Raw genomic sequence first — 26,197 nt, 5'->3', positions numbered from 1 at the left:
TGCAGATTTAAACTTTTCCTTTAATTGTTTAGCTCTTTAGATGGTGCCCGTGCTGCTGGAATTAAAGGCAGCGCATCTCAATGGATAGTGAACTCTAATTTCTGCACTCATATTTTACTGTACCCTCTAGTAAAATACGACGAGGCAAAGAAGAAAGCGGTCTTTATGGACGAATTTTTCAACAGTGCTCAGATTTTTTAAATCATTAATTACATAATAAATCCAGTAATTTTTAGCATTACGACCACATATAAAAACATTTCAATCGGCTCGATTGAAGGTTTTGCTGACAATTGGTGAGAGAAATTAAGGCAAATACATTGAGATAATTTTCCAAATGAAAAGGAAATTTTTGGGACAGCGCTAAGGAAATGCCGCAAACAATTTCACCCAAACTGTTCTCTGCAATTGCCAAGAACGATGACCAAAGGAACTCGTTTGTTGTTGATGTCGTGAGCATAGTAAAAAATTACAACCTGGATGGCTTAAACATCCGCTGGATTTTTCCTGGCAGTCCTTTTGTAATGTTTCAATTTGTTAGCAAACACCAATAGCAAATTTTTACAGGCAGCCTCTGAGGGATTTCTTGCGGATAAATCGAATTATGTCACGTTGCTGAGCAATTTCACAAGTTTGCTGAAGCCTGGAGGTTTGTTACTCACGACGGAATGCTCAGGAAATAAAGCAATTATTTCTAGAGGTGAAAATGTGATTCTCTTAATTGCTGTATCAGTTCTAATGCTCTGCAAAGGCTTGGATATTCCAAAAGTAGCGGAGGCTGTGGATTACCTTTTCGTTTATGCAACAGATTACGGAGGCACTCGGTTTTCGTTCACGTCCCTGAGCACTCCAAACAAAGAAGTGGTTTGTTTAAAATAATAACCAAATTATAATAATAATTACGTTATGTTGTGCAAATATTTAGCGACAGTCCTTGGAGGTTTTTAAAAACCAGATCAACGATGATGACCAGATTATCCTCTCAATTAAGCCAGACGTAGAAATTTTTGATCTGCTAAAAAGGTAATATATATGGAAAAATTTCAAGGACGCAGAATCATTAAAAAATAAAATAGCAATAAGCTGGCTAAGATTGGAGTTCCAACAGTTACTGATAAAAGAGAGCAAATGGCTTGGAACAAAGTATGTGATGATATTATTGTTTTAATGATTGATTTCACAATTTACCTCTTTGTAAGTTCTTATATCGTGTGCTAGTGACGGAGAAAGGCAAATGGGAAATCACAAAATCAAACAACGAAGCTTTGCAGTCATTTGCGTGCGATGGCACCAAGTGGGCCTCTTATGATGATATGTTTTCAATCCAACAAAGGGTAAATCTATAATGTGTGTTTCACGAAATTCTAATATTAATTTTGAGAAAAAGATGGAAATCGTGCGAAACTTTGGACTTGGTGGGGTTCACGTTGTGGCGGTTTTTAACGACGACATAGCCAACGATATCGGGTGCGGCCCAGCCCCTGTTTTGAGATCTATCAATGAAATCGTCAGAGGCTTTAATGAGTGTGTGCTTCCTTCTTGTCCTTGATACTTTCAAAAAATTCTATCTATGAATTACAGTGTTCTCAGCCATTCCAAAACAATTATTTGTCGTCAATACAAAATTTTAAAACTAAATGCTAATTGTGAAATAATTTTGCTTTTTATCCATTTAATTCTCACTTGTTTGGTTTTAAATACCGGTGTTCAATACGCAGAGAGAAAATTGAAACCATGACGAGTATAAAGCAAACAATGAGTGGGTTGCTCCATCCTTTGTTCTTTCCGCATGATAATATTTCCAATTCAATCAAAGCCCCCGACAGCTACAACGCTTTCCCACGCTTCTTATTCGGCGTCCGCTTTTATAATGCAAACCACGAGAGAGCGCCAGGCTGGAAATAATTATTCTGTCAAGCTGCCTAAATGTGGCAGCATTTAAGAGCTTGGCTCGGCGTATCAAATTTTTCAAGCATTTTATTCACGCCTTAATTAAGTGTCAAAGACTGCGGATGCTACGATTACCGAGAGACGCGTAATAGAGCAACTCCCGGCCTAAAAATAATGCAAATTAGGGGCAATATAAGGATTGGCGTGAGTTATACTATTTAGCAATGCACGTACTTCTAAGCGGCGCGCCGAAAGTTTTTATTGCCAGCGACCTTAGCCGCGCTGATTTACAATTTAATAAGATTTTCGCAAGCAAACGCACACACGCAGTTTTAGCTAAGCGGCTTGCTTGTTTTTTAATTTATCAAATGAGATTTCGCTCTCGGCAGCATTTAAATTTATGTTGTGCTACTGTTTTGTAATAAAAATTTATTTACGGGTTTTTTCAACCAGCTGCGATGGTAATTTGATTACGTGTGATCAGAGCCTCGTATTGAGATAAAATAAGGGATATAAAATCTTCAAGGCCAGGGAAAATGGATTTCTCTGTGCGGAGCTGTTCAAAGATTTTAATCGCCAACTATACAAGGGATTAAAAGCTATTTTTAGCGATCTAAAAGCTTTTGTGTAGTAGTTTTTCACTTCACTTCACTCGATATTACACAACCATAAGGATTATTTTATTATGCTCTTTGTAGCTCGTTTCTGAAGCTTATCTTCCTAATTTAAATTTAATTTGACCAATTTTCATCCAAATGCAACAAGAAAAAAAATAACATGATCTGTTGCATTGATTTGTGGTCTAAATTGTTTTCCCTCTCCGCGAAGAACGAGACCAGAACTAAATATTAAATAGAATTTAGACGATCGATTCCACCGTCCGGTGAAGACCCATTCCACTTGGACGCCACCTTCAATTTTGGATGAAGGTCACGCGGAGTCGTACGCGCGCCACGAGGGGTCTGCGCGTCTGTAGCTCGTCGCGCAGCTTCGTGAGTCGTGTCCCTCGCAAATTGGTGGCCGAGTGATTTACCTTCCTCTGGCGCTGCACGTGTAATTACGCGAGAGCCGCGCACGGCACTCGTCTGCTGATGACCGACAATTACCGAGAGGTCCTTATTTAATAGGAGTCAATTACGGCAGCCGCCGCCGCAAAATATTATTTGTGTGCGGCCGGCCGCTCATTCGCTCGCTCGGCAGGCAGCCGCCGACCAATTTGTGCGGCTCGGCATCGGCGTGTGTCATTTTGTACTTTGCCAAAAGTGGGAAGATTGCTCGTAATAACGCACTACGCTTGTTAATTTGACGTCGTTTACTCTCGATGCTTAAGCATATGTGGCAGCGCCTCCTGTGCAACGTGTAATTATGCTTTTCAACTGTCGTTACGTGAAAATCTGGTTAGTGTCCAATGTGTTCCTCTTTAAATAAAAATTATATTAAAAGCAAGCTTTTCTTCACTTATTTTTTATTACATATACCTAAAAAAGCAAAAATTTAGGAACTACCGACACCTTCTATTATTTTATCTCTAACTGCAATGATATAAAATAAACCATTCAAATGGGAATGAACACTGAATTCTGATGGTTCTGAAATATATAAAAAATATATTATCATTTTAGATTTTCTCAGGGAGGCTAATTTTTGTAACTTAACCTGATACATAACATGAATTACAAATATTTATAAATAAGATCAGTTGTTACTGAGTGTTTACCTTGGCAATTGATGCGGCGGGACCTGCGGGATTCAACACCTATTTTGTTAAAATATTTTTGTCAGGGTCTTCTCGAAAACTTCATTATTGATTTTTCCGCGCTGATGGGCCCATAATATCGTTCCTGAGCGTCCTGATTGCTTCCAAAGGGTCAAATTGCATATAATCTGGAAACTCTTGACTTATTGGCTGTTCCAATGATGTGCAGATCTTGCAGACCGAACCAATAGAAAGCCCATCGCAGCATCGGTTAAGTGTCTATACACTAATGAATTTAATTATATCGATAGCTTGACGGCTACCCTGAATCCAGGGTTCAATTTTGTACGGGCTTCAAGGGGTTGACCGCCCAAGCATGTTCCGAGGGTAACATCGATTGTGTAATTTTGATTTTACCCACTGTCCACCCAAACACTCTTTTTTCAACCCTTGATCCTCTGTATCTCTAACACTATATATTTTTCGACCGCTATATATAGTACCATAACAACATACCAAAAAATCTAAATGGTGAGCAACGATAAATAGTGCAAAATTGCAGACGGTACCAAATTTCTCGTGGAAACAACCTTAAACATATTATTTTTTAACAACAAAATTTGTTTCTTCCAATCTCACAATACAAAAGCTATTTTTAGTCTTTAAAGCGAATTTTCTGCTGAAACGCACAAAACAAGTAATACGTACGTTATCCTACGCGCTACTATTATATTTGTATCCATTTTTCCCAGCTGCCGGAGCCTTTTCTCCTCGCCTTAGGTTTATTGGTTTCACGCTCGATTGTTTACGAGCGGCCTAACTCCCACAGGCGCCTCAAATCTCCGCCGCGCCGGTCTTTCGTTCCAAGAACGATGAGTGGCGCCTCAGAAATGGTCCGACGGTCGGCCACGCGAATAAGCGTGCAAAACAACCAACAGGTAGACTAGTATTGTCAGCCGAGACAGAATAAAAGAGGCGACAACCTCCTGCGGCGATTTTTTCTCTTTCATCGACCTTTCGCAAAGTTTACATTACGTTGAGCCAAAGGGTCTGGAAAATTGGAGTGCTGGATTTTTTTCAATAAAAGCTCAACAAGCTGAGCACTTTCTACTGTCTGCTGTTAGTTTTATGCTTCCCAGAAGACTGCTGGAAATGCGTTTTTGTTTTCACTCTGCTCCTTTTGACGCGTCGGAAAGTTCTGAGAGGAGCCGCGGAAATGATACATGGCACCTAATAAGGGTTAATAACAGAAACGAGCCGGTTATTTTGCGAGCTGAGCCGGTAATTACAGGCCAACTTCGCGCCCTCTTTTCTATTACCTCCGCTTTTGAAATTTGATGGCCTCAAATTCTCACTTTAAATTCATTGATTCTCGCCCAAATAACAGCTCGGCAAGCTCATCTGCGGCCACACCGACTCGATGTTTTATTACCAGGGAGCAAAAAAGCTTGGCGCCTCGCCTCGGCTGCTTTTCCTCCGTTTCACTGGCTATTAGGAAATATAAATTTTCGTCTGCCAGCTCTCATAATTTGACGGAAATCAACGGACCTGTTATTAAATTAATTGGAAACACACATGGCTCGGAATTAATTCATGACGACCCTGATTTTTACAACACAACAAATCAAACACATTACTTCGGTTGTGTGTATATTAATTAATTATTTTTCCTTTTCAATCTTAGATTTAGACTGAAAATAGAAAAAAATCAACAAATATAATTTTTCTATAGGAAAATAAATGAGGGAAGGGTGGCTGATAAGCAGGGAAAATTGGAAAGCAAGTAATAATACTCGTTTCTGTACTGAACAGCTCGCAGGCCTCGGATCAGCAGTAATTTAGCTTCAAACCGAAATTCATTACACAGTATTAAATGCAGAGAGAATTCTGATACAACAGCTTTTAAAAATTTCAACTGATTTTATCACTGAGCTCAGATGAAATGAAAAATCAGTAACGAAATCTTGACTATGCCGCAACTTCCTGCGACAAACTCCGTCTTAAATCTTAAGCTATATTAAAGAGTGAAATTCGAAATTACGTTAAGATAACAATGCTAGAATCTTTTTGTAGATCAAATCACCCCATGGTTTCTTCCCTATTTTCATATTACAGTTTTAAAGCATTGCTTGAAAAAGTATACTTCTATATAGAATGCTCTACATTGCAGACAAAGAAAGCGACACAACATTGATAAATTGCAAATCCCTCAAACAGAGTTTTTCCTTTTCAATTTACACGTTTCTTCACATCAAAAGCGCAAATCCCTGAACGATGATATCTCACACCACCGCCTTTTGTGTCCACCTACATCGCGTGCAATCAATAAAAAGTGACTCGGAAACGTATATTTTTCCGCCTAAATGGTCTTTGCAAAGTGCGGATTAGAGTCAGTACGCAGCTTTTTATTTTTCGACCAATATATTTCGTGGCTGGTGACAAAAAGTGAAGAGCGTGGCGAATTAACTGGTGGTCTTATAATCGGTCGCGCCGGCTGCTTCGCTCGTTATTCCTAGCGACTGCGGATGCATCTCGGCGGCTCTGAGCTTTTTAATAGCGTGTGTGTATGTCGGCACGGCGGTGGCATTCACGCGACCGCCGACATCTGCGACCCTTTTTGCATCTTACCGTGAGGCGCGAGCCGCACAAAAAGGCCAGACGACAATGAAGTGTGCATGCAAGAGGCGAGAGAGCTAGACTTTAAAGATCTGCGCTGTTTGCCAGTCAAGTCAGGCGGAAGAATTTTCAGGTATCTTTCAGCTGACGGCAGTAAAACGGCTCACGGCCTATTCGCAGTTTATAAAAAGCATTTAGGAAGACCCGCAAGTGCAGGCACACTGATTGCCAACGGAAACAATGAATATTAATTCGATACTGTCCTGGCATTTTTAATTCTTGGGGCTTCTTTGCAAACCTGTTTTGAAATTTGACACTTATTTATTGTGATATTACAAAATGGTAAATTAAAGTCCTAAATATATATTTATGTCAATATGACTGTACAGCTGGCCTAAAAACGTGGATAAATTTGTAAGGAAATGTGCTTTTCAATGGTTTGTGCCTCTTACATCAGGACACCAAACTTCATTTGCTTAAAATTTGAAGAAAAATTGAATATGACATCAGGCATAGTTTTTAAATGCACCGATTGGGGAAGCTGGAAGCTCTTAGTGTTCATTTACAATTTCAGGTACTGCATTTTCAGATTCAATCCCATAGTTTGTACTATTTTTATACAGACAGTTAAACCAAAAATAAAAATAATCTGTTATGCTTCTTTTTATCTGATAGGTCTATCTGGGGTTTTGGAAAAGTTGCTGCTTGCGAGGAGCCCTCAACGCCCTACATTATGTATAGCCGACAATCGAATCCTGCTACCTTTTCTTCCAATGTACTGCCGCACTTCTTTTCTCCTTGAATATAGCATGAAAAGCTGGATTGCGTGCGGCTCCAGCTCTGATGCTGCTGCGTAGGTGAGTGGTAAATAATACATGAGGGATTTCTGTGTTTGCTAGGCGTGTGTGAGGGTGGAAGAGCAAACACGTTCAGACTGGTCGCGCAGCACACCTTTTCTTTGTTACATTCCACGATTTAATGGGATATTGTTCAGCACCTTCCCACACCAAACTGGAAGCCAGCGAAAGGTAATTTGGAAATTTCATTATCACGCCATTAGCACGTTATTTATGAAAAGGAAAATCCGGCGCCCGAATCCAGCAGCTCAACTATATGTTTGCCGCGAGTTTAGAGCGTTGGCAGAGTTTCTCGGAAAGTGAAATGCGCAATTGACTTGGGGATTATTTGCTCTGCTCACAATAACTGCTCCTGAGAACCCGGACACTAACACGATATTGCAGCTATCGAACGGGAGTTACACCGATACAAAAACTTGCAGAACATTCAGTCTTGTTTCCCCGTGAGTAATTGGCACTTGCGGCGCAAATTTGCCTGTGATTACGAATTCATCTATCATAAGCACGTCCAGTAATAATCAGCACCTTCAGGAAGGCGCCCTTTTCGGTACCTTTAACACGCAGAAACGTGTGATGATTACCGGTGTTGCGACGTGAGAGAAGGAGGTCCACTTTGACTCAAGGATTTACAACAACTTTTGATGTGTAATTTTCAAATTACGCTCCATTTACAGGCGTTGTTGTAAGTAACTCGTTAACTGTCTCACATAAATTAAGCGAGGTATTCTAATTTTGCTCCAGTTTATCTGGCGCGAACACATGAGTACAAAACCCCGTCAGATTAATTGCAATTTTTGGGCTATATTAATTGAATGTTGCTCATTCGTATAGGGATCAATTTTGGTTTAAAATATTGGATGATTAATCCTTTGACTAGCAGAAAATAATTCTGTTTAATAATTGATTTCCGTAAATTATCGGTTTCTAAACTTTCAACATTCTACTATTTTCATAATATTATATGCTGTTCCTTGTATTCAACTATTTTATTGCACCGAAAAATCATAAACGGAATGAATCCGAGATATTTTACCTTTCGTAAAGCCAAGATAGTTTTTTTAAGTTCCCAACGCAGATAGGCGAAAGCATCATTCCATGTGTAAACAAAGTGTCAGCATCCATCGAGCGGAATGAAAGCGATATTATTCGAAGCTGAGAACGTATCATTCCGCAACTTGATCTGCGGGCAAAAAATCTGTCGGGCAGGCACAAACCATCAATCAAAGCCGCCAAACAAAGCGGCCAATAATTGGTGCTGTTGCGCATTCAAAGTGTCCAATGACACGTGAAAAGTGCGCGCACAAAACGTCTCGGCTGCACCCTTTTTGTGCCAAAAAACGGCGCTTCGCTGACTGAATGAACACTAAAGTGCTGAGTCAAAACAGCGTTGCTGCTGGTTTATTTAAAACCAATAAAGTGTGCAACCCTTTGGGGGAAATGCTGCCGACTCACTCTGTTGGTGGCACAAATACACTCTCGCAATGCTCCTTGCAGTGACACACAAATAATAATAATGTGCATTACACCTGCACACTTGAAATGCGGGGGGTTGCCCAGCGAGGCGTGCAAGAAAGAAAAGGAGCGAGGTGAGTCAGCGAAAGGGTGAAAATAATCTCTTGGAGCACCCCACGTGGGATTTCCTCTTCTCCGCATACAAGCTTTTTTCCGAGCGAGAAGTCAAATCGACAATCAATTATTAAATCGATCGGTGTTCGTTTCGCTCTCGAGGGGTGTGCGAGTCTCTTTGTTCGGCGAGTTTACTTAGATTTTTTACGCTTTTGCGGATGGTAACCTGGAAATTAAACGATTCACGCGTTTTCAAAGCAAGAGGCGTTTTTATGTGAAGTGCCAAAATATTGATTCTCTTTTTTACAGGAAAGTAAAAATCATCAGCGTCAACTAGGGGGATTTCAATGGTGGGAAATGTTAGATTTGGAGACCATTCATTGAGACGAAAATAATCATATACATCATATAATCGAGTTCAATAATTTCAACTTTGATGATCGGAGTCACTATTTTAACGAAGAATGAATCCGTAGAATGAAGAACATGGAAATACAAACTATACATATGTAATTATAAATTAGATGTTGTTTGTTTCAACTATGTACATGAAATTATTTTAAAATAGAGTAAATTATTTTTTTAATATATTTTAAAATGCAGTTTCAATGCATATGCTCTAATTAAAATTGTAATTTTTTATTTAATAATTAAAAAAATAGTAAAATAAATATTTATAAAAAATGTTAGAAAATAAAGAATCTCCGGATTGAATAAGAGAAAAAAGTCTGGGCCCTGAAATTTTATCTGATCTGGTAGAAGACACACCACGTGACGGCAAAAGGAAAAGACGCGTCTCATGTATTATCAAACTAATGTGTTTTGTTAATAGCTCCATTATTGTACACCGAGGCTGTTTTACATTCCTCTCGATAAATTACGGGGTGCCACAAATCTTGTCCATGGGTGGTGCAGCCTCTCTTTCTCATAGGTGAAGTGCTGTTTGTCACACGCGAGCAGCGCGGCGGGAGAGGACCAGCGCCTGCCTGCTGGAAAAATAGAGATGCGGTTTATTTTTATTAGCAATTAGAAGGGAGATACGCTGTATTGAACAATAACAATAAATCTGGGTGGTTCTCGCTCTCTGTAAACGCACGAGACAGAAGATGAAACCGCCGCGCGCGCCACAGAAAGGGTTTTTGATACTTTATGGTCTTTTCCTCCAGCTGAGCTTGTGTATTTCAAACGAGACGAGCATAAATTTGAATTGGTTTCATATTCAAATGCGACCAATAAAAACGATTAAAATGTTTATTTGGGCTGCGCCTCTCGTTCTGATAAAACAAATATAACACTAATTGGCCTACTAAATCTTTTCCTCGTGTGGCGGCTCTATTTTTAACTAGACAACAACAAGCAAGATTGACTCTTTTGGTTTGGCAAAAATGGGGCTTTGAATACGAGACTGACTTTCAGGGTATTTGTTTTTAATAATTAATTAATATGCTCGAACTTTGTTACACACAAAAACATTTTTTAGACTCTAACAGACGAGAAAAAAAATTCGACCAGAAATTTAGATTTTTACGTTTTAACCAATTTAGTCGATTTTATTGTTAGAAGAAACAGAAATAATAACCAAAAATGAATGAAATTTTAAAAAAGATTGTTGGTTGGAGGACATTTTTTTGCTTCCAACTCAACAAATTTTTATTTTACTTGACGCATGAACTCTAATTAAATTAATTAGGACAACGGATTGCAAAAGAACCCTTTAAGATCGGGCCTATCAGATTTCAAGAAATCCGAATGATTTATGTAATGGTGTAAATAAACGGCGTCTGCGAACAATGCTGCTAAATACAGACCACTCGTCGCAATAACGATCCTTTAATCACATTCTCTTCAATCCAAATATGGGAATAGACGTATGTATGTGTTTCTATTCTTTTATGCGTCTTAATCACGCAACCTCATTACACGATTCGGCAAAGCACGAACACCTCTCGTTTCGACTTCTACACCGCAGCAATTTTAATCATAATAAATAAACGCACTGTGCAAAAAAAGCGTTTAAAATAACACGCCGCTGACTCAGCGCTTTCGGGCTGAAATATAAATGAGAGATTCGATTCCCCCGTCCCCCTGTCGCTCCATACAAAACTGCAAAGTACACACCGCACAATTTACCATTCCCATGCAGCTCTCCAGCGCACCTGCATTTTACATATTACGCGTCTTCGGCCTATACACAAAGCGCGAATCGGCCGGACTGAAAAATTCGTGCGGTCTTTGGAAAACCCGTTTCCCGTCGGCGAAATTATTCATGGCCAATTTTTCTCCTATTATGCTCGACAGAAATTAAGTCGGGATCATCATTTGAGAGTGTATTGAGCAGGTTTTCGAGAGGGGAGGTGTGTGTCGAACAGGCGTAGAAATGCATTTTGCGAAGCTATATTCCTTTTCAAAACTCAAGCGAGGCAGACCAGTCGGGACACACATTTTGTGTCGCTTTTCAAATCATGGAATGTATACAGCGGCAGGTGTGGTTTGCATCTCGCCTGTTTACACAAAAGTTAACTACGAGGTCATTGAAACTTCTTGTTATAGGAATTTAATAGCTTTTAAACGTGTGAGAATAGAAATCGTTTTAGGTGATTGACGTGACTGACGTGACGATTTAGCAGGGGCTGAGATGTATGCTGTTCAATTCAATAATAAGACGGAGAAAATTGAATGCCCTCTCTGGCTTGCAATATTTTCTGATGGTCACAAAGTAAAGTTTTGATGAAAGCTTCTTTGGAATATATATATAAGTACATTGTAAATTAGATAAGTGAATAATATAAAAGAAATCTTGAGAAGTGTTGGATTTAGTCAAAAAATGGTATTTTGTGTCGAAAGATGAGAAATTACGTATATATACTAAAAGCTGGCAACCTGGTAAATTTAAAGTTGCAATTCTAACTAATTATGCAAATAAAAATGTAATATGAGTTCTATTAATGAATCCTCATTTCCAGAAAATAAATATACTATGATACCAGAATATTTAATTCTCCAATTTGTTTCAACGTCTTTTTCAAATCTTCATATTCAAAAGAACTGTTTTAAGTCAAATACTTTTTAAGGTAAGAGATTGTGAGAAAACGGAGACAAGGGGGAGTCTTACGTGGCGCAGTGCTGATTAATGATTCCTCGTTTCATTATTCTTTTTTGCGCGAAAACAGAATGAGAAGCTGAGCAACAACAGCGCACACGTATACAGCACTACCGTCGTCGTTTTTCAGCTTCGCCGCAAACAAGAAATCCCGATGCTGCACTTGGGGAAAGGAATATTTCACCGCAGCAACACATGCTGCCGCGCGCGATAATTTACGGCTCGCGTTTTAACTGCAAGTAAGTGAAATAATGCGCGACACACATCTTTGCTTCTGCCGCGCTCTTTTTACGTGTTCGCCTCGAAGGGCAATGAATCTTAAATGAGCCAGCTTCTTCAACACAAACGAAACTGCACCCAAAGTCTATTCCTTCTCTCGCTGCAAGAAACGGAACATTCTTGCCGTCATTAATTAAAAGGCACTTGTGTAAGCTATCAGCCTCAAATGTCGGAATTAATAAATCTCTCGCTCTGCGCGTTGAATAGAAACTTATTCGCTTATTAGTGGAAATTGCTGCTGTCGTCGCATTTTGATGCATGTTTGACGATGATTCGAGACCTTTTGAAAAGGAATCTTTTGCTTTCGAATTAGTTAGAATTGTGATGATTTGGTTCTTTATTTATAAATTGGTTTGATGGCCATCATTTTCAATTAAAATTCTATGGGTAATGGAGAATAAAGTTGAGTGCATATATTAAGGATGTACAAAATCATTTCTGGTGGACTGATTCAAGTTTTCCTCTAATGTTCATGAAAATACTAAATTAATGATGGAATGCCATAGTTTTATTAAACTAAAACGCAAAACCTTTATTTTGAAGATATTTATGAGGAAGAGATATACATGTTAGTGTTTGTTTGGTAATTTATTGTGTATTTTTTTTGCAAACAAATGGAGCGATCTAAAGATGAGAAATGAATTTCCTTTGTCAACACTGAAAAATATAAATCTCTCCATGATATCGAAGCCTACAACTGATCTAAAAATACCATCTTTTAGAGAGCAAGTCAAATAAATTCTCTTCAAAAGCGCGAGAGACGCTTTCTCTAAAAATGCGACAGATAAGGCAATTCTATTCCATTGAATATAGTGCTGGATGTTCCCTACAAAGGTTTAGCAAAGTGAAAATTTGTACGTAAGTCGCACAGGTGATGTTCGTTCATCTGTGGGGAACACTGGATTCCAACCTACATTGTCTGCTCGATTATCAATTATGCCAGAGCACACACGGCACGCAGAGTTGGAAAATTGGTGCTGCATCATCGTCTTTTGATCCAGAAACGTCAGTTGAAATATTCGGCGGCGGCGGCGACGATGAATACCAAATCCGAATAATAGTTTTGGTTATGATGCGTAGCAAAGGCATGAAAAGGGTTGCACGCCATTCAAATCACGGGAAGCAGGCCATTTAAGCGAGTCACCCCGTGCATGCGCGTCTCTCAATAGCAGACGCGGCTTTAGGGAGATGAATAATGGACCGAAATTATCGTTACAATCGCTCCTTGGCTACTCACGCTGCTGCTCGTTTTTTACTTCTTGCAGGCGAGAGCGGTGCATCGGAATAAATGCACGCGCTGCACGAGCAGCCGGGAAAAAAGCTGCCGACGATTTATTTATGCGCGCCGACGACGGGACACGTTTATAAATAATGGAATATATGCACGCGCAAGCGAGAAATGAGCAGCGTTTGTGTAAACATATTCAAATTAGCCACAGCAGGTAAATGTTTTCATCCCGGCCGTTTGTTTTGACAGCGACTTTTGAGCCGTAATAAAAGAGTAAGCAGCGCCGTTTCTTCATTATTCTAATGAGGCAACAGTCTCAAAATTGAGTGTGGGCAGAGATTTTAATGAATGAATAAATCAGTGTGAAAAGGTTACGTTTGTTTGTCAGACGTCAATTTTGATACAATTTTTTTCACGAAACTTCTAACCGCATGAGCTGGCAGGTAGATTTACTGCATGTTGTGTGTGTTTGTTAAAAATGCCTCCTCTCTAGCAGAAAGTGGTCAAAACATTCGCCACATTGTTAAGTTTTTTAGCTTCATCAGCGAATTTGGAGTTTCCCTCCTGTTTGTTTATTATTACAAAGTCTTCATTTATTCTGGTCCGGAAATTGAGGTTCTAATTAAGCTTGTTTCATATAGTCAAGGTACTTTTTGTAGATTTATACTCATCATGGCATGAATTTAATTATGTAGTTGCCTTTTTTATTTATGTATTCTCCAATAAAATACACATTTAAGTTATACAACAGAATTACTATTGATTGACTGATTTAACACATGATATTATGATTAAAAATTGTGGCCCTAAAACCAGCAACCATGGCTTGCATTTTAAGGCATATTAATTATTGCTAGCAGTGTCAAGGTATAATGGGAGATATTTAAGCATTTCTGGGATCTAACTGGCAGCTCAATTTCAGACATTGCAAAACGTGGTTAATTATGTAACTCGATATTCTCAAGTTGCTCAACGGGCTGGGAGGCACACCAGCGTCGACTCCCCACAATACTTGCTGGTTTCCGTACCTTTCCAGCGGCTTTAGGAACAATCAATATGTCTACGTTTCAATAAAAGACCTCGATGCGGGGAGGCGGAAAGATTGTTGGGCCCAAGCTCCTGTGCGGCCACTCGGGTGTTATTATTATTGGCACCTGCGGTGAGTTCATGGCCTTCGCTAAGTGCTGTGCAGGGGTTAAAAATACATATAACAAAAATAAATGTTGGTAATATCAATGTATTACTATTGTGTAACTGGAAGATTAAACCATCAACCCTGCTGCACCTGCATAACCAAGCACTTGGTCGATCCTTTGGTTCCAAAATCAAGTAGATTGCCAGCAACCCTGCCTGCAATTCACTGCCAAGCCTCGCAGCCAGAGTTGATACTATCTAAAAATGATAGTCTGGTAAATTTATCTTGGAGGTTTTAATAATTGTTTATTCACTTTCGTTTCTTCATGCATCCGAGTGTCGCAATCGATTGAAATTTCAAGCCAGAGAGCCGTGAAATGCGCAAATCTGTTTAGCCGCGGCGCCTAAGGAGTGTGCAGACAGCTATATGCTTTGAAAAAAAAACGATCCGTCACAATAATATCGTCATGGCAATGCAGTGGATTTCAAGTAAGATCATCAGCGAAGATAAGACGCGCGCAGGCAGCGATGAAAGGGAACAAAGGAGCGCAGGCAAGGAGGATACTGCGTGCGCCTGATGCTCTCCCTGCTTGAAATAATAATAATTCAGCCACAAAAGAGACAGGCAGCAAATTTTGGAATAAAACTGTTGATTCGCAGCTGCTGCACCTTTGATAAAATACAATACTTTTATGAGACGAACGATAAAATCTCGCGTCGGAGATTTAAACACAGATGCTGCTTGTCGTACATATCCAAGAACCATGTAAATAGAGTCGGCAGATTAAAATCTTCCAGCCAGAAACTGTGGAAATTACTCATCGCTTCTCGGGCTCCTGGTCTTTCTTCATTTCCCAGCAGCGTGCGGTGGTCCGAAATTATTAACCCAGCGCTGACGAGATGCCATCTCATCAGATCGGGTCGCGTTTAAATCGCCTGTATCGCTTTCTAAATACACTCTTATCAGTGCCTCTCTTAACAAAATATTTGTGTGCGCGGATGCATTTCACCTATGAATGAAATTCTCTCGTTCATCTTTTGCGGAATGCATTAGCCTTTTATTGAGTCCGATTAAATCGTTGCATTTAATTTGATTGTGTTTAGAAGTGAGGGGAAACATAAATAAAAACAGTTGCAAGAGCCACATTTCAAATAAGACTACTGATCAGAGCGGCTGATTTATTGATCCAACAATTTTTAACGTCAATTATCGAGCGATATTTGCATAACTCAAATTTCTGTTTGATTGTGAGAAGCTAATACTGGGAAAAGGCACTGCCACAGCGAGGGGCACTTAAGTTTGTTTTAATTGGTCTATTTTCTGATTTTAATAATTTCCTAAGATCTTCTGCTAGTTCTATTGAATCCATATTAAACAAAATTTCATATTTATTGAATCCCTTTAAAATATTATATATGAGTTTTTGTTAAAAAAAAAATGTAGATCAGCATGTTTCTGCCAATAACTTTTGACATGGGCTGGTGTAATTTTGTCTTTTAATTTTTAAATATTATTCTCTGAGCTCTCCTTTACCAAGAAATGCTAGTAGTGATTTCTTCTTATAGGAATGTAAGCCTATCAAGAAAACACAGCTCAGTCAAGCTGTTTGGGGATTGTAATTAGTTTTATTGAGAAAAATTCCTCTTAAGATAATGGGTTCATAGATGAATGACTTAATTAGCAATTTAAATTATTATTTGTTTATCCTTCAGATCCTTCACAACATACCAAGGGGTTACAAGAATTTTTAGATTATATAATGTAAGAAAAACATCAGCTTACAGAAGATAAACTGCTCCTACTTCTTCCAACATATTAAAAAAATGCGCAAACTTGAGCATTTTGTATCAATTTACATTCTCCTAGAATCATTATAAGATAGAGACCACCAATTTCCGGAATTTCTGCTCCTCTAATGAAGCAGTTTGCTATTTTGTTTACCTGTCCCACAGAATGTGAATTCCAGCAAAGCGCGCACCCGCCAACCTTAAAATAAATATTCTGTTTTTGTTGGCTGTTTTGCAGGTGATTCTGGTCTCGCAGGAAAAGCTATTCGCGTAACCTCCTCTGTCTGGAGCGCGCTTGCTGCTTCCACGTGGGTGATTGACAGATAAAAGAGCGGCTTTGTGGCACCATACAGGACAATACCATGCCATACTAGTTCTTGACCGACCCTGCCGCTGCCGCGCTGATGGAAGAACGAAAAAGGCCCAGGCGAAGGTACGAACACGAACGAGCGCTCAGTAGATTTTTATCTCATGAACGCACCACGATATCAGACCTTTCAATCTCATCTCTCAGGTATTGTGCAGGGAGACGACCTGAAAGACAAGCAGCCCTATAAGAGGCTGCGCGTATTTAAAAAGGGGTTCTCCTCCGTCGTGTGTGCCGCCACAACCAGGGACGTGAAAAATTAAAAATAAATGTAATAAGAAATGAAAGTGCCGCAATTAAGATGCCCCAATTTTTACATCAAACCAAAAAATATTAATTTGATTTTATGGATTTTATCTCAAAATTTAGAGAAAAACGATAGCAATCTCTCTCTCTCTCTCTCTCTCTCTCTCTCTCTCTCTCTCTCTCTCTCTATCGCAGAGAAAATTATGAATAGTTAATTCTGAACCAGCTATTTAATTTTATTTGATTTTACCTTTAAAATATAGTTTTCCTATCAAGAATCACTTTCAGATCCACTATTTTTCACGCCCCCGACCGCATCTCGCCTATTCTGCGGGAATGGAGGAAGGGACGGTGATAAAATCTTGAAAAGTACGCCGGAGCGCGCGGTGTGGGAAGAATGTTTTCAAAAGCGAATTCAGGTAAAAAATCGGGATGGCGGCAGGATAGTGTAGGTGGGAGGGAGACGAATTATGGGGCCCATCAAGCGTGTGGCTTACCATCGTGAATTAGGCACCTGGTAATTTGAGACTTTCCTGCCATTATGGCCACATTAATAACAACTCGTCTGTTGCGTGTTGCAGTTCTAAATAATTGGGCGTTGGAGGTGAAAAAGGGCCCAAAACAATGTGATTGATTCCAGTCCATCCGTCCGTCCGCCCGCCGAGTTCTCGACATCAGATTTGTAAAAAGGGGAAAGACCACACGGAATTGGACTCTATGGAGGTTTCTCGTCTTTTCCTTCGCCCAAAGCTTTTTCCAAGGATTGATATAGCTCCTTTCTGTCGTCGCTGAAAACGGGGATTCCCGCTGGCAAGGGCATGCTGCAGGGTCATCGTTAAATCTGTTAACAGTCCTCAAATTCCCATTTCCCAATATTTTGTAACTTCCAAGCTGAATTACCATCAATATAGGGTGGTGTTATCCTGATGGTTTTGGAGTCAAGATATTATGGGTTTAAACTGTTTTTTGTTTCAAAGTAGTCTTTATTATGGTTCTGCAGGGCTATTTTGCCCCCATACATTGCCATATCCAGAAAAAATAATATCAGTTTAAACATAATTGTTTAAAAGAGAGGTGGTTCAATATTTCTTGAAATACTGTTCTTTTAAAAATTCCTTGAAAGCACTTTTACTCATATTTTCCCACATTGAGTCACTAGCAAATATTGTCACATTTTCGGAGGCTTCAATCCTGTAACTTAGCTACATTGTTAAATTCAGATGGCTTAAGTTGCAGGTTTTCGACTATTTTCACATATATACCTTCAATATTTTTAACTACTTGCATGTATTTATGAATACTCAATTATTAAATTTATTCCTTTAAACTAAATAAAATTGTGTGAATCATGAAAATTTGGCGTCCAAAATTAAATCAGACGCTCAACGAAAAACAGTCGAAGGTCTTTATTTCCCAACCCTATTCATGAAGTAAATTTTATAAAAGTAAAAGTCTCAAGGCTGGAATAAGACTGGCACTTTCCTGTAAAATTCCAGATCATGCTGGTAGGCCTTTCAAGCGATAAAATAATTCATTCCCTCGGCTCTGTCTGCTTAAACGAGGAAGAAAAAATTCGAAACATTTCCGACTTAAAAGTTTGAGCCTTTCGTGCTGACGTTTTTTATCCGCAAATCGCTGCATCTCCCTTGGGGTGGCACGTGTGCGATTCAGACTCCATCCTCGAGACATATATTACCTGGCGCACTACTTTAAAACTTTATTGCCCTAAATCAGCACCTCGAGTGCCGCTCGGCGCAGGTGCTCTCCAAGTTTTGTTTTTTGCTCTGCTCCTTGGAGTGGAGCATAAAAGCGGGCCTGGTAAGTGCGAAAGTGAAAATTAGCATATTATTCGCGTGCACCGGGTAAAGCACAAAAAAGATGCGGCACCTGTACCTGAGCGAGCCAGCAGGATCAAGTATCGCACACGCTCTGGAAATACTCTGCGGGCGGATTCCGTTCTGCGAAAACATAGCAGCGCTTTTTAAAGCTTTTTATGTAGCGGCACGCAACCCTGCAGCCAAAATCCGCAGGGAGGAATAATAAACAAAAAGCGGCCGCATTCATTGCGATATGAAATTAGCGGCGCGGCTTGAAGGTAGCTCTACGCGTGATTGATTGCTAGCGAAGTGCAGCCTGGCAGATATTTTGGCCACCTTTTTAAATTAGAATGCATGAAAATTTCTCCTTTGGGATTGTCAGGATAATTTATGACTTCTTTAAATCGTGTGTGTATATAATTAAACTGTGATTACGTGAGTGGGAAGTGAAGCGGGCACGTTTGTCCGGTGAAAAATTGAATCTGGCGCAAAATTATTTAGATTTTACCCTTTTAGGGAGGTGGATTTGAGGCTTAATCTGCTCGTATCACGAAATTTTATTATGTTCGAATATTTCTCATTGGAGTGAAAAATGATCCACCACGAATAATAATTTTTTTTGTGACTTATCGGTCAGACGAGCATGCAATTGTGACTGACAGTGTATTCCAGTTGATCTGGCTTTGATAGAGATTTTGATACGAATTATGTAATAATTTCTTTGCTGTGTGTCTCATATTTAATGTTTTTTAATTGGACGGAAGAGTATGCAAATTGGGAAAACTTTATGCTATATAAAGTTTTGACTCTAGGAAATTGCATACCCTGCTGTAAGAAGGGGTCGCCAAACCTGCATTTTTCCCTGAAACCCCTAGAATGTAGAACAAATTATCATGTTTTTGAATTTTTTTCAAAGCACATTGATTTTCAATTTGAATTAAGCAGAATAAAAAAATAGAAAAATTATAATCTTAATAAGGCTTTTCCATTTTTTTTGCAATAAATTGGATTCTTTTTTTACTTTTCAATATTAGCCAATCCTGAATCTTTCTTCGAAATTTCTTGCTGTTTTTTTAAACGCATTGGACTTGAAAGCTCAAGATCTAAGACCCTGTCGAAAGTGTCTTTCCCAAGTGTGAGAGAGCAGCGGTATCTTCTCACTCTCAAACGGACTAATTAAACGCCGCACAAACTACACTATGACTGATCACCAGCTGCTTAAGCGGCAAATTAAAATTACCATTCGCGCAGCGGCAGCGGCGGCAGCGCAATCAATTACCTGGCGGCGGCAAAAGGGCTTTTCAGTCGTTTTCCCCGGAGCACAGCGCAGAACTTCAAGCGGCGACTCATCCTTAAAAGGGCCCAAAGATTGCAACTAGCAATTTTTCAATTACTTCAAAACTAATGGGACGCTATCACGTTCGAGCTGATTAATGCGACCACGCGTGAAATTCCATACCGCAGCTCTCGCCTTTTTAACACCTGTAATGGCCAAAACCCTTTTTTTCAACCACCAGCGGTGAGATTTCGTTCGGAAAAATTTAATGCACTTGGAAGGGTTCGAAGGAAATGTGTTTGACTTCTAGGTGGAGGTGCAATATACCATTTTCTCGCACACAGGTGTATTTTCAGGGCGTGGAGCTTGTTAGGCATATACTTTTCTCTCTCAGTCACTCACTCACTCGCTAGCTCTATCTGACGAACCTCGTTAAAATTGGCTCGCGCACAAACGGATCATTAATTTTCCTTTCATGCCAAAATACCCGCCAAGCGTTTTTTCATTAGTTCGCCTGGAATGAGCCTCTCGCGCACCATATTAAGTGGACTGAAAAATTGGGAGCGCCCCTTGCATTCATCACATATCACATCTCGTACGTATATGACCCGCGGTGGTCGAAATTTCCGCCTAATTGTGCGCTTTATCTGCCGTTTCGTGAGCCAGCGTAGGCGATTCTGCACCGCTCTTCTCGGAATCCAGGAACAATGAGCTATTAATCTTGGCTACAACGTTCTCAGAGAGTTAACTCAATTATTTGATCTGGATCTAATATAGCAATTTTGTTGCAAAAAATAGAGCGCATTCTACCAGAAGGAGCGATGGTTTTAAAATTGGTCTTTTGACAAATTGTTGGAAAATTAGACTTGCAATTTGCAACATAAAACCTCGGATTTCTTTTATTGAACCTAGTTAGCTCTCTCAAAGCCATGAAAAAATCTTCTGGGTTGTTCTATTTGGTTTTTATTACTTTGTTGAATATTTTCTTTATTATTTTAGGGTTTTTTGAAACTTTAAGATTTTTGTTCCATTGAGAGAAGTTACGGGAAATCATTACCACTGCCAGAGTGATGTGCATATATATAATATACCTATGCGAAAAAGAGTGATCCGGCCCGGAGGACCAATTCTTTTCCCGAATTTGCGCGTTTAACTTCGTGTGTCTTTCACTTTGTGTCCTTTAGGCACTTCTTCGCCTTTTGTCACAGCAAGAGAAGTGGTGGACCGCAGCATGCATTATTTTTCTTTCAGAACAAAAAACATCCGGCTGTCCCAAAAAAATAACCCTTCCTTAAGGGATGCAGCTTATTGTTAGACACTGTAGTTTGGCCCTTTCTGACGATTTCACATTTACAAAATAAATATTTTCTTCTGGCTGACCACTCTGTGTTATTTTATCGACATCTGGTCACCATATGGATGTTCATTAATCATTGCACAAGTATTTAGTTTCATTTATTATTGAGTTTCGTTCGATTTATCTACCTATTTGATTGCATTATTAAAAGCGAAATTTATTTTATACTTGCTAAGCATAGGTATATTACAATATGTCAACAATATAAATGTTAAGAAATATCATAAAATAATATCTGCAGGGAAAAATTTTTCCTTCAAATAAAAGCGAAAAATTGTGATTTTGAGCACGGTTTCCCTTTTAAAGTGGATCCAATTAAAATATTTTCACTTGCTAGTGCCAACAGGTTTTAAATTGCAGATAAATTTTGAGGAAAAATAAAAAATGCAACGATTAAACGTGTTTTTAAGGTGCTGTAAAACTTTTTAAACGGTTTTTGACACCTCTAAACAGTCGGTCTAGGAATTGAGTGAGGTTTTAGATCAGAATTAAATTTTCAGTATGTCTTCAAAGTCTCAAAACTACGTGATTCATCAGACGTAATCAGACGTACAGAAAAATTATCAACCGTCTTAAATTCCCAACAACAATTTACTTCTAAAAAGTTATCGTTTGCAGTTGATAAATATTAACTGGATAGGGAATAATCAGGCTCCACATGCAGAAATCACACAGCATACAGTCACTTAATTCATACATAATAAAAAGTGTCTTGGTTGTTCGCAAAACACGCTGCACGTGCTGGAAGCGATGAAAGGGAGGTGTTGAGGGCCGTTGAAACAAAACGCGGCAGAAAGAGTAGACGCGCGCGCATCTGCTGCGAGCTGATTAACATTGAATAACGCAGGCTAAACAATTTAAAGCAGGGCGTGGGTTCAATAAAATAATAAATCGAATATTATAATCCGCGAGGCCGCATGATTTATCAGGCAGGGCTGATGCTTTTTGCATGGTGTGCGCGCGCGACGTGAGTCCGCGTGCAATTGCTTGTGACAGCAGCAGGTCCTATTTATAATGAGAGAGTATCTTTCTCTCGCGCGCCTTATAAATAATGAGAAGCGAGAGGAATGGCCAAGCGCCGATAAAAAGAGTAATACGCGCCGCGGTAGCCGCGAGACGCAAGTCATTTATTTTTTGGACGCTGAACGCCGTCAAATATAACCTCGTGCTGATTTCCGCCCTGCAGCGAACACTTTTCAAACTTTTTGTGTTTGCTCATACATTGTATTTGCGTTCCTGTTTGATCCCCACCTGGTCATGTACAGGAGCATAATTTTAATCCAAATGGTGCCCTAATGTCACTCTGTAATAACATTTCTTATCTTTTTTTAGCAGGCGAATATTTAAATTTCCTGCTCCAAATAACATGCTGTATGCTGTATGCGAATTTGATTCCGGGTTTCAATTCAAGCAGAAACCGTAATCATGAGTAAGTGTGCATTTTTATAAATTTTTATATATTGACGTGGAGAACAATTTTCAAGCCAGTCAAATTAAAAACTTTTAGCTCTGTATTTTACGATAGATTTTCATTCAGCAATAGAATATCCAATATTTTTCGAACTGATTTCCATAAAACACACTGGAGGAGCAAAATTATCTGTTTTATTCTTAGAAAATATCGAGTAATTATATGGAGCAGTTCAAAAAAGTAGTATATATGGATGTGCCCGATACCAGTATCAAATATTGTGAAATTAAAAAAAATCAATTTTTTTCCATGGTTAACTTGTGGAAATTGAATGTTCTTTATTGTTTTAAGTGAAAAAATACGCGACTGTTCCACTTAGCAAAATAATTAAAATATTGAACGTTTATTCTCTCCAAAATCTATTGGGTTACACTTACGGTTTTTCAAAAATTCAATCTTACAAAGCATTTTCCTTTGTCATATTACAAAATTCCCCACGTGAATTTACTTATCAGAGACGTTACTGTCAGATTATACAAAAAATATTAATGGCATAATGAAACAAAATAACGCAAAAATTAATATTTTACAGCTGATTTATGAAGTACCGCAGCATTTTAGCAATATTTGAGCTATTCCGTGAATTTTCCCTTTAAAAGTCTGATGTCATATACACAGCGTTGATTAACGTTCTGTTGGAGTTATCCAAGCAATTCTCTAAAGCACCTCTCTATGCTGTTGTTCACATTCCACCGGGGAATAGGAATAAGCATTTCATTTCGGCATAGAAATGAATAATGCACATTACATCCTGGCTCCATAATTAAGCTATTAAAGCTCGTGCATTTACGATCGATTCCGCACGCTTGTCAGCGTTCTTCGTGAAATATGAAACGCCGAAAAATGTTAATTTGCGACCAAGACTGTTAAATTACAATCCTGACATCTCGGTTATTAATATATTCACGCGGAACTAAACATTCGGAGAATGCCGAAATCACGCCCGTGAAACACACGAGGCGCGTTTTGTTATCTCGTAACATCTGTTCGAATGTGTGTTGGAGTTGCTGCAAACATGTGCGCCAGGCAGAACCTGTACCTCTCGGCCTGCATGCGAAATTTGTCAAAAAGCATTCGTTTGGCAGTGTCACCCGATACTTTTGCCAGCCTTTATATGCGTGTAAATGCACGAGGCGCAGATGATGTCATAATTTCTGCGACAAGCATTCGCACATCAGGCAGAATGTTCGCGGATTTTTCATACTTTGTGAGCGACAAGCTTAAAACGTGCCTCGAGAACGCGCCGAACAGCAAATTACACGCGGCAAACGATATTTTAAGCAGCGGGTGTTTTGACGTTTTGTCGGCTGAAATCCGAAAATTTCTTAATCATTTCAGCCGCCTCGCTTGAGTGTGTGTGTGTGTGTTTAATAATAATGATGCGTTTTCCAGACTTATACCAACACACACACAAGGCAATTCTGCACGCGCCATTAATTTTGTTTTACCAGCCGCGTCAAGCAACGAGAAAATCCCGAACGTTTATTTGTTGCCGGGACAAAAGGGAAAATACGTTTTCTGCTTTGCGAGAGAAATGATGAGCAGCCATTAATTCATTTGAAAGCTGTAATCCCTCCCTGTGATCATGGGAAAATGACCCGATGCGATGACCAAAAAGTGCCACATGTGAGAAGAAAAGCTAGCTTAACAGCGTTTAGAGGCAATACTTAAGTCTTGAAGTGACAGCAAAATGTTAATCCGTTTTTCTAATAATAAATATCTATTCATTTTTATCTCAATATATACGAGAAGACACAAAACTAGCCATGAAAATAGTTGTTCTTTTTATGCGAAAAATCGTCAAAATGTGCTGGATTTTTATATTGCACTATACATACTATTTGATCCTGCTTCGACTGTGCGCTAATTTTTCGAGCAATCAGCTCAAACCACTGCTTTACTAAGCCAACAATCAGCAATGTAACTTATATATTTTATCTGTTGTTCTGCTGTATCGATCTGCACAGCCGCAGAGTATAAATTTAATTTGAGACTGGCAAAGGCTAATTGGAATGTATACAATTGTTGCTAAACAAGTTCAATTGTTCAATAACGCAACGATCAATTGGACATTGAAAGTGAATCGAGGCTGCATTATTTGCCGGTCGTCGTTGCAAGTCCAGCACAAGGCATTTTGAGTAATTGGCTCTCACGAGTTCAAATTATCCTCAATTACGTCTAAATAAGAATGTTTTAATCCCCCTTGGCCGCTTAAATGATAATACCAGCACATCCTTTGGAATCGTGGACCCCTCGCTTGATAAATCATCTCTCTCGCGCGCGCACCCATTGTTGAAAACGTTTCCCCATACGCTTTTTAAATAAGGCACACAAGCACAGATTGCGCCACACGAGCAGAGGATAAAAAATAATCACCAAACGACGGACGCGCGGACGGACGGCGGCGGCGGCGGCTGCTTTATTATTTCGGATCACCTTAGCTGTTGCGAGAGAGTGAGAGTGTCTTCACATCCTCATTACCGGCGTGGAATTTAATAATTTATTATCTCATATGTGGAGTTTACGGCCTCGTGACTGATTGTTCGGCGCTATTAGATCCTGAATTGCTTTTTCAGTGCTTAAATCAAGTCAGCGGCTAATTAATTCACAAAACTGTTTCCTTGTGGGTGGAAATATGTTCTGGCATATTTCATGCTCGCGCTCCCCGAGCTGTTCAGTGTGGGTGGACACATAGAGCGATGCATTTTTAAAACAATCCTTTTGCAGAAGTTGTACTGGTTCCCAGCCATAAATTTTCTGGTCTAGAAAGATCAGGTTATAGAGTGAATCCTTACTAGGGTTCACAAAAGCCCGAATCGCACTGCAAAAAAGGCCCCTCCCGAAAAAGTTTATTTTGTGCCAAATAAGAAAAGCAGTTTTAGTTTAAATTAAATTCATCCACTTTTTTAAATCTTTGGCTTTAAAAATGATTTTTTTAAACGTCAGTATTTTGGTCATCCAATTATCTATATTCATGATCAGCTTGTGCAAAAATTTTGCTTCGGTAAAATGTTAGAAAAGGCTAAAAATACCTTTTGAGCGGTACTTTGGGGTTTTTTCCATTCGAATCGGGTTTTTGCTGACCCTACTATAATACGCTCTAAATAAAGAATATTTTAAAGTTCTTACTTTTCTAGCAAAAATATTACATCTTGTGAATGCAACCAGGTATAAAACGCAGAAATAAACAGCATTGGTGTTTTTTCCTGCTGAATTTTGTTGGCTTTAGGAAGCAGTCCACTGAATTTTTTTCAGTGATATTTAAACAATTCGTCATTACTACATTACGAAAGAATCAGAAGAGGACCAATAAAAAATTGAATTCCAGAATTTGCCCAATTTCATGATAAAAAACGGATTGTTTGTGTTTATCGTTTGATTTAGATTACTTTCATCGCAATCTATCCAACAGTGTGGGAATGATGAATTAATTGTTACGTACTATAATACTAGTGAAATAAATCATGATTTACAATAAGCAGACATTTTTCACTGCGTGACTGGCTTGT

General features: G+C 39.1%; 1 protein-coding gene across 1 annotated transcript; it reads left to right on the top strand.

Annotated features, from left to right (window-relative positions):
• The first annotated feature begins 53 nt into the window (after window positions 1-53).
• LOC135940127 (probable chitinase 10) lies at window positions 54-1,549 on the top strand. The gene is made up of 8 exons (XM_065484896.1): window positions 54-296; window positions 346-521; window positions 568-700; window positions 752-864; window positions 926-1,023; window positions 1,077-1,143; window positions 1,200-1,334; window positions 1,388-1,549. Exons 2-8 carry the CDS (start codon window positions 372-374, stop codon window positions 1,547-1,549), a joined length of 858 nt encoding a protein of 285 aa, XP_065340968.1. The 5' UTR covers window positions 54-296; window positions 346-371.
• Window positions 1,550-26,197: the final 24,648 nt, after the last annotated feature.

Source organism: Cloeon dipterum, chromosome 3 (genome assembly GCF_949628265.1).
Source record: "Cloeon dipterum chromosome 3, ieCloDipt1.1, whole genome shotgun sequence".
In the NCBI taxonomy this organism is placed as follows: domain Eukaryota; kingdom Metazoa; phylum Arthropoda; class Insecta; order Ephemeroptera; family Baetidae; genus Cloeon; species Cloeon dipterum.
This window is presented reverse-complemented; position numbering and strand designations above follow the sequence as displayed.

Coding starts and splice junctions, on each gene's coding strand:
- LOC135940127 (XM_065484896.1), top strand. CDS start 372: ATGCCGCAAACAATTTCACCCAAACTGTTCTCTGCAATTGCCAAGAAC. Junction 522..567: donor TTTTTCCTGGCAGTCCTTTT/GTAATGTTTCAA, acceptor AAATTTTTACAG/GCAGCCTCTGAGGGATTTCT. Junction 1,335..1,387: donor TGTTTTCAATCCAACAAAGG/GTAAATCTATAA, acceptor TTTGAGAAAAAG/ATGGAAATCGTGCGAAACTT.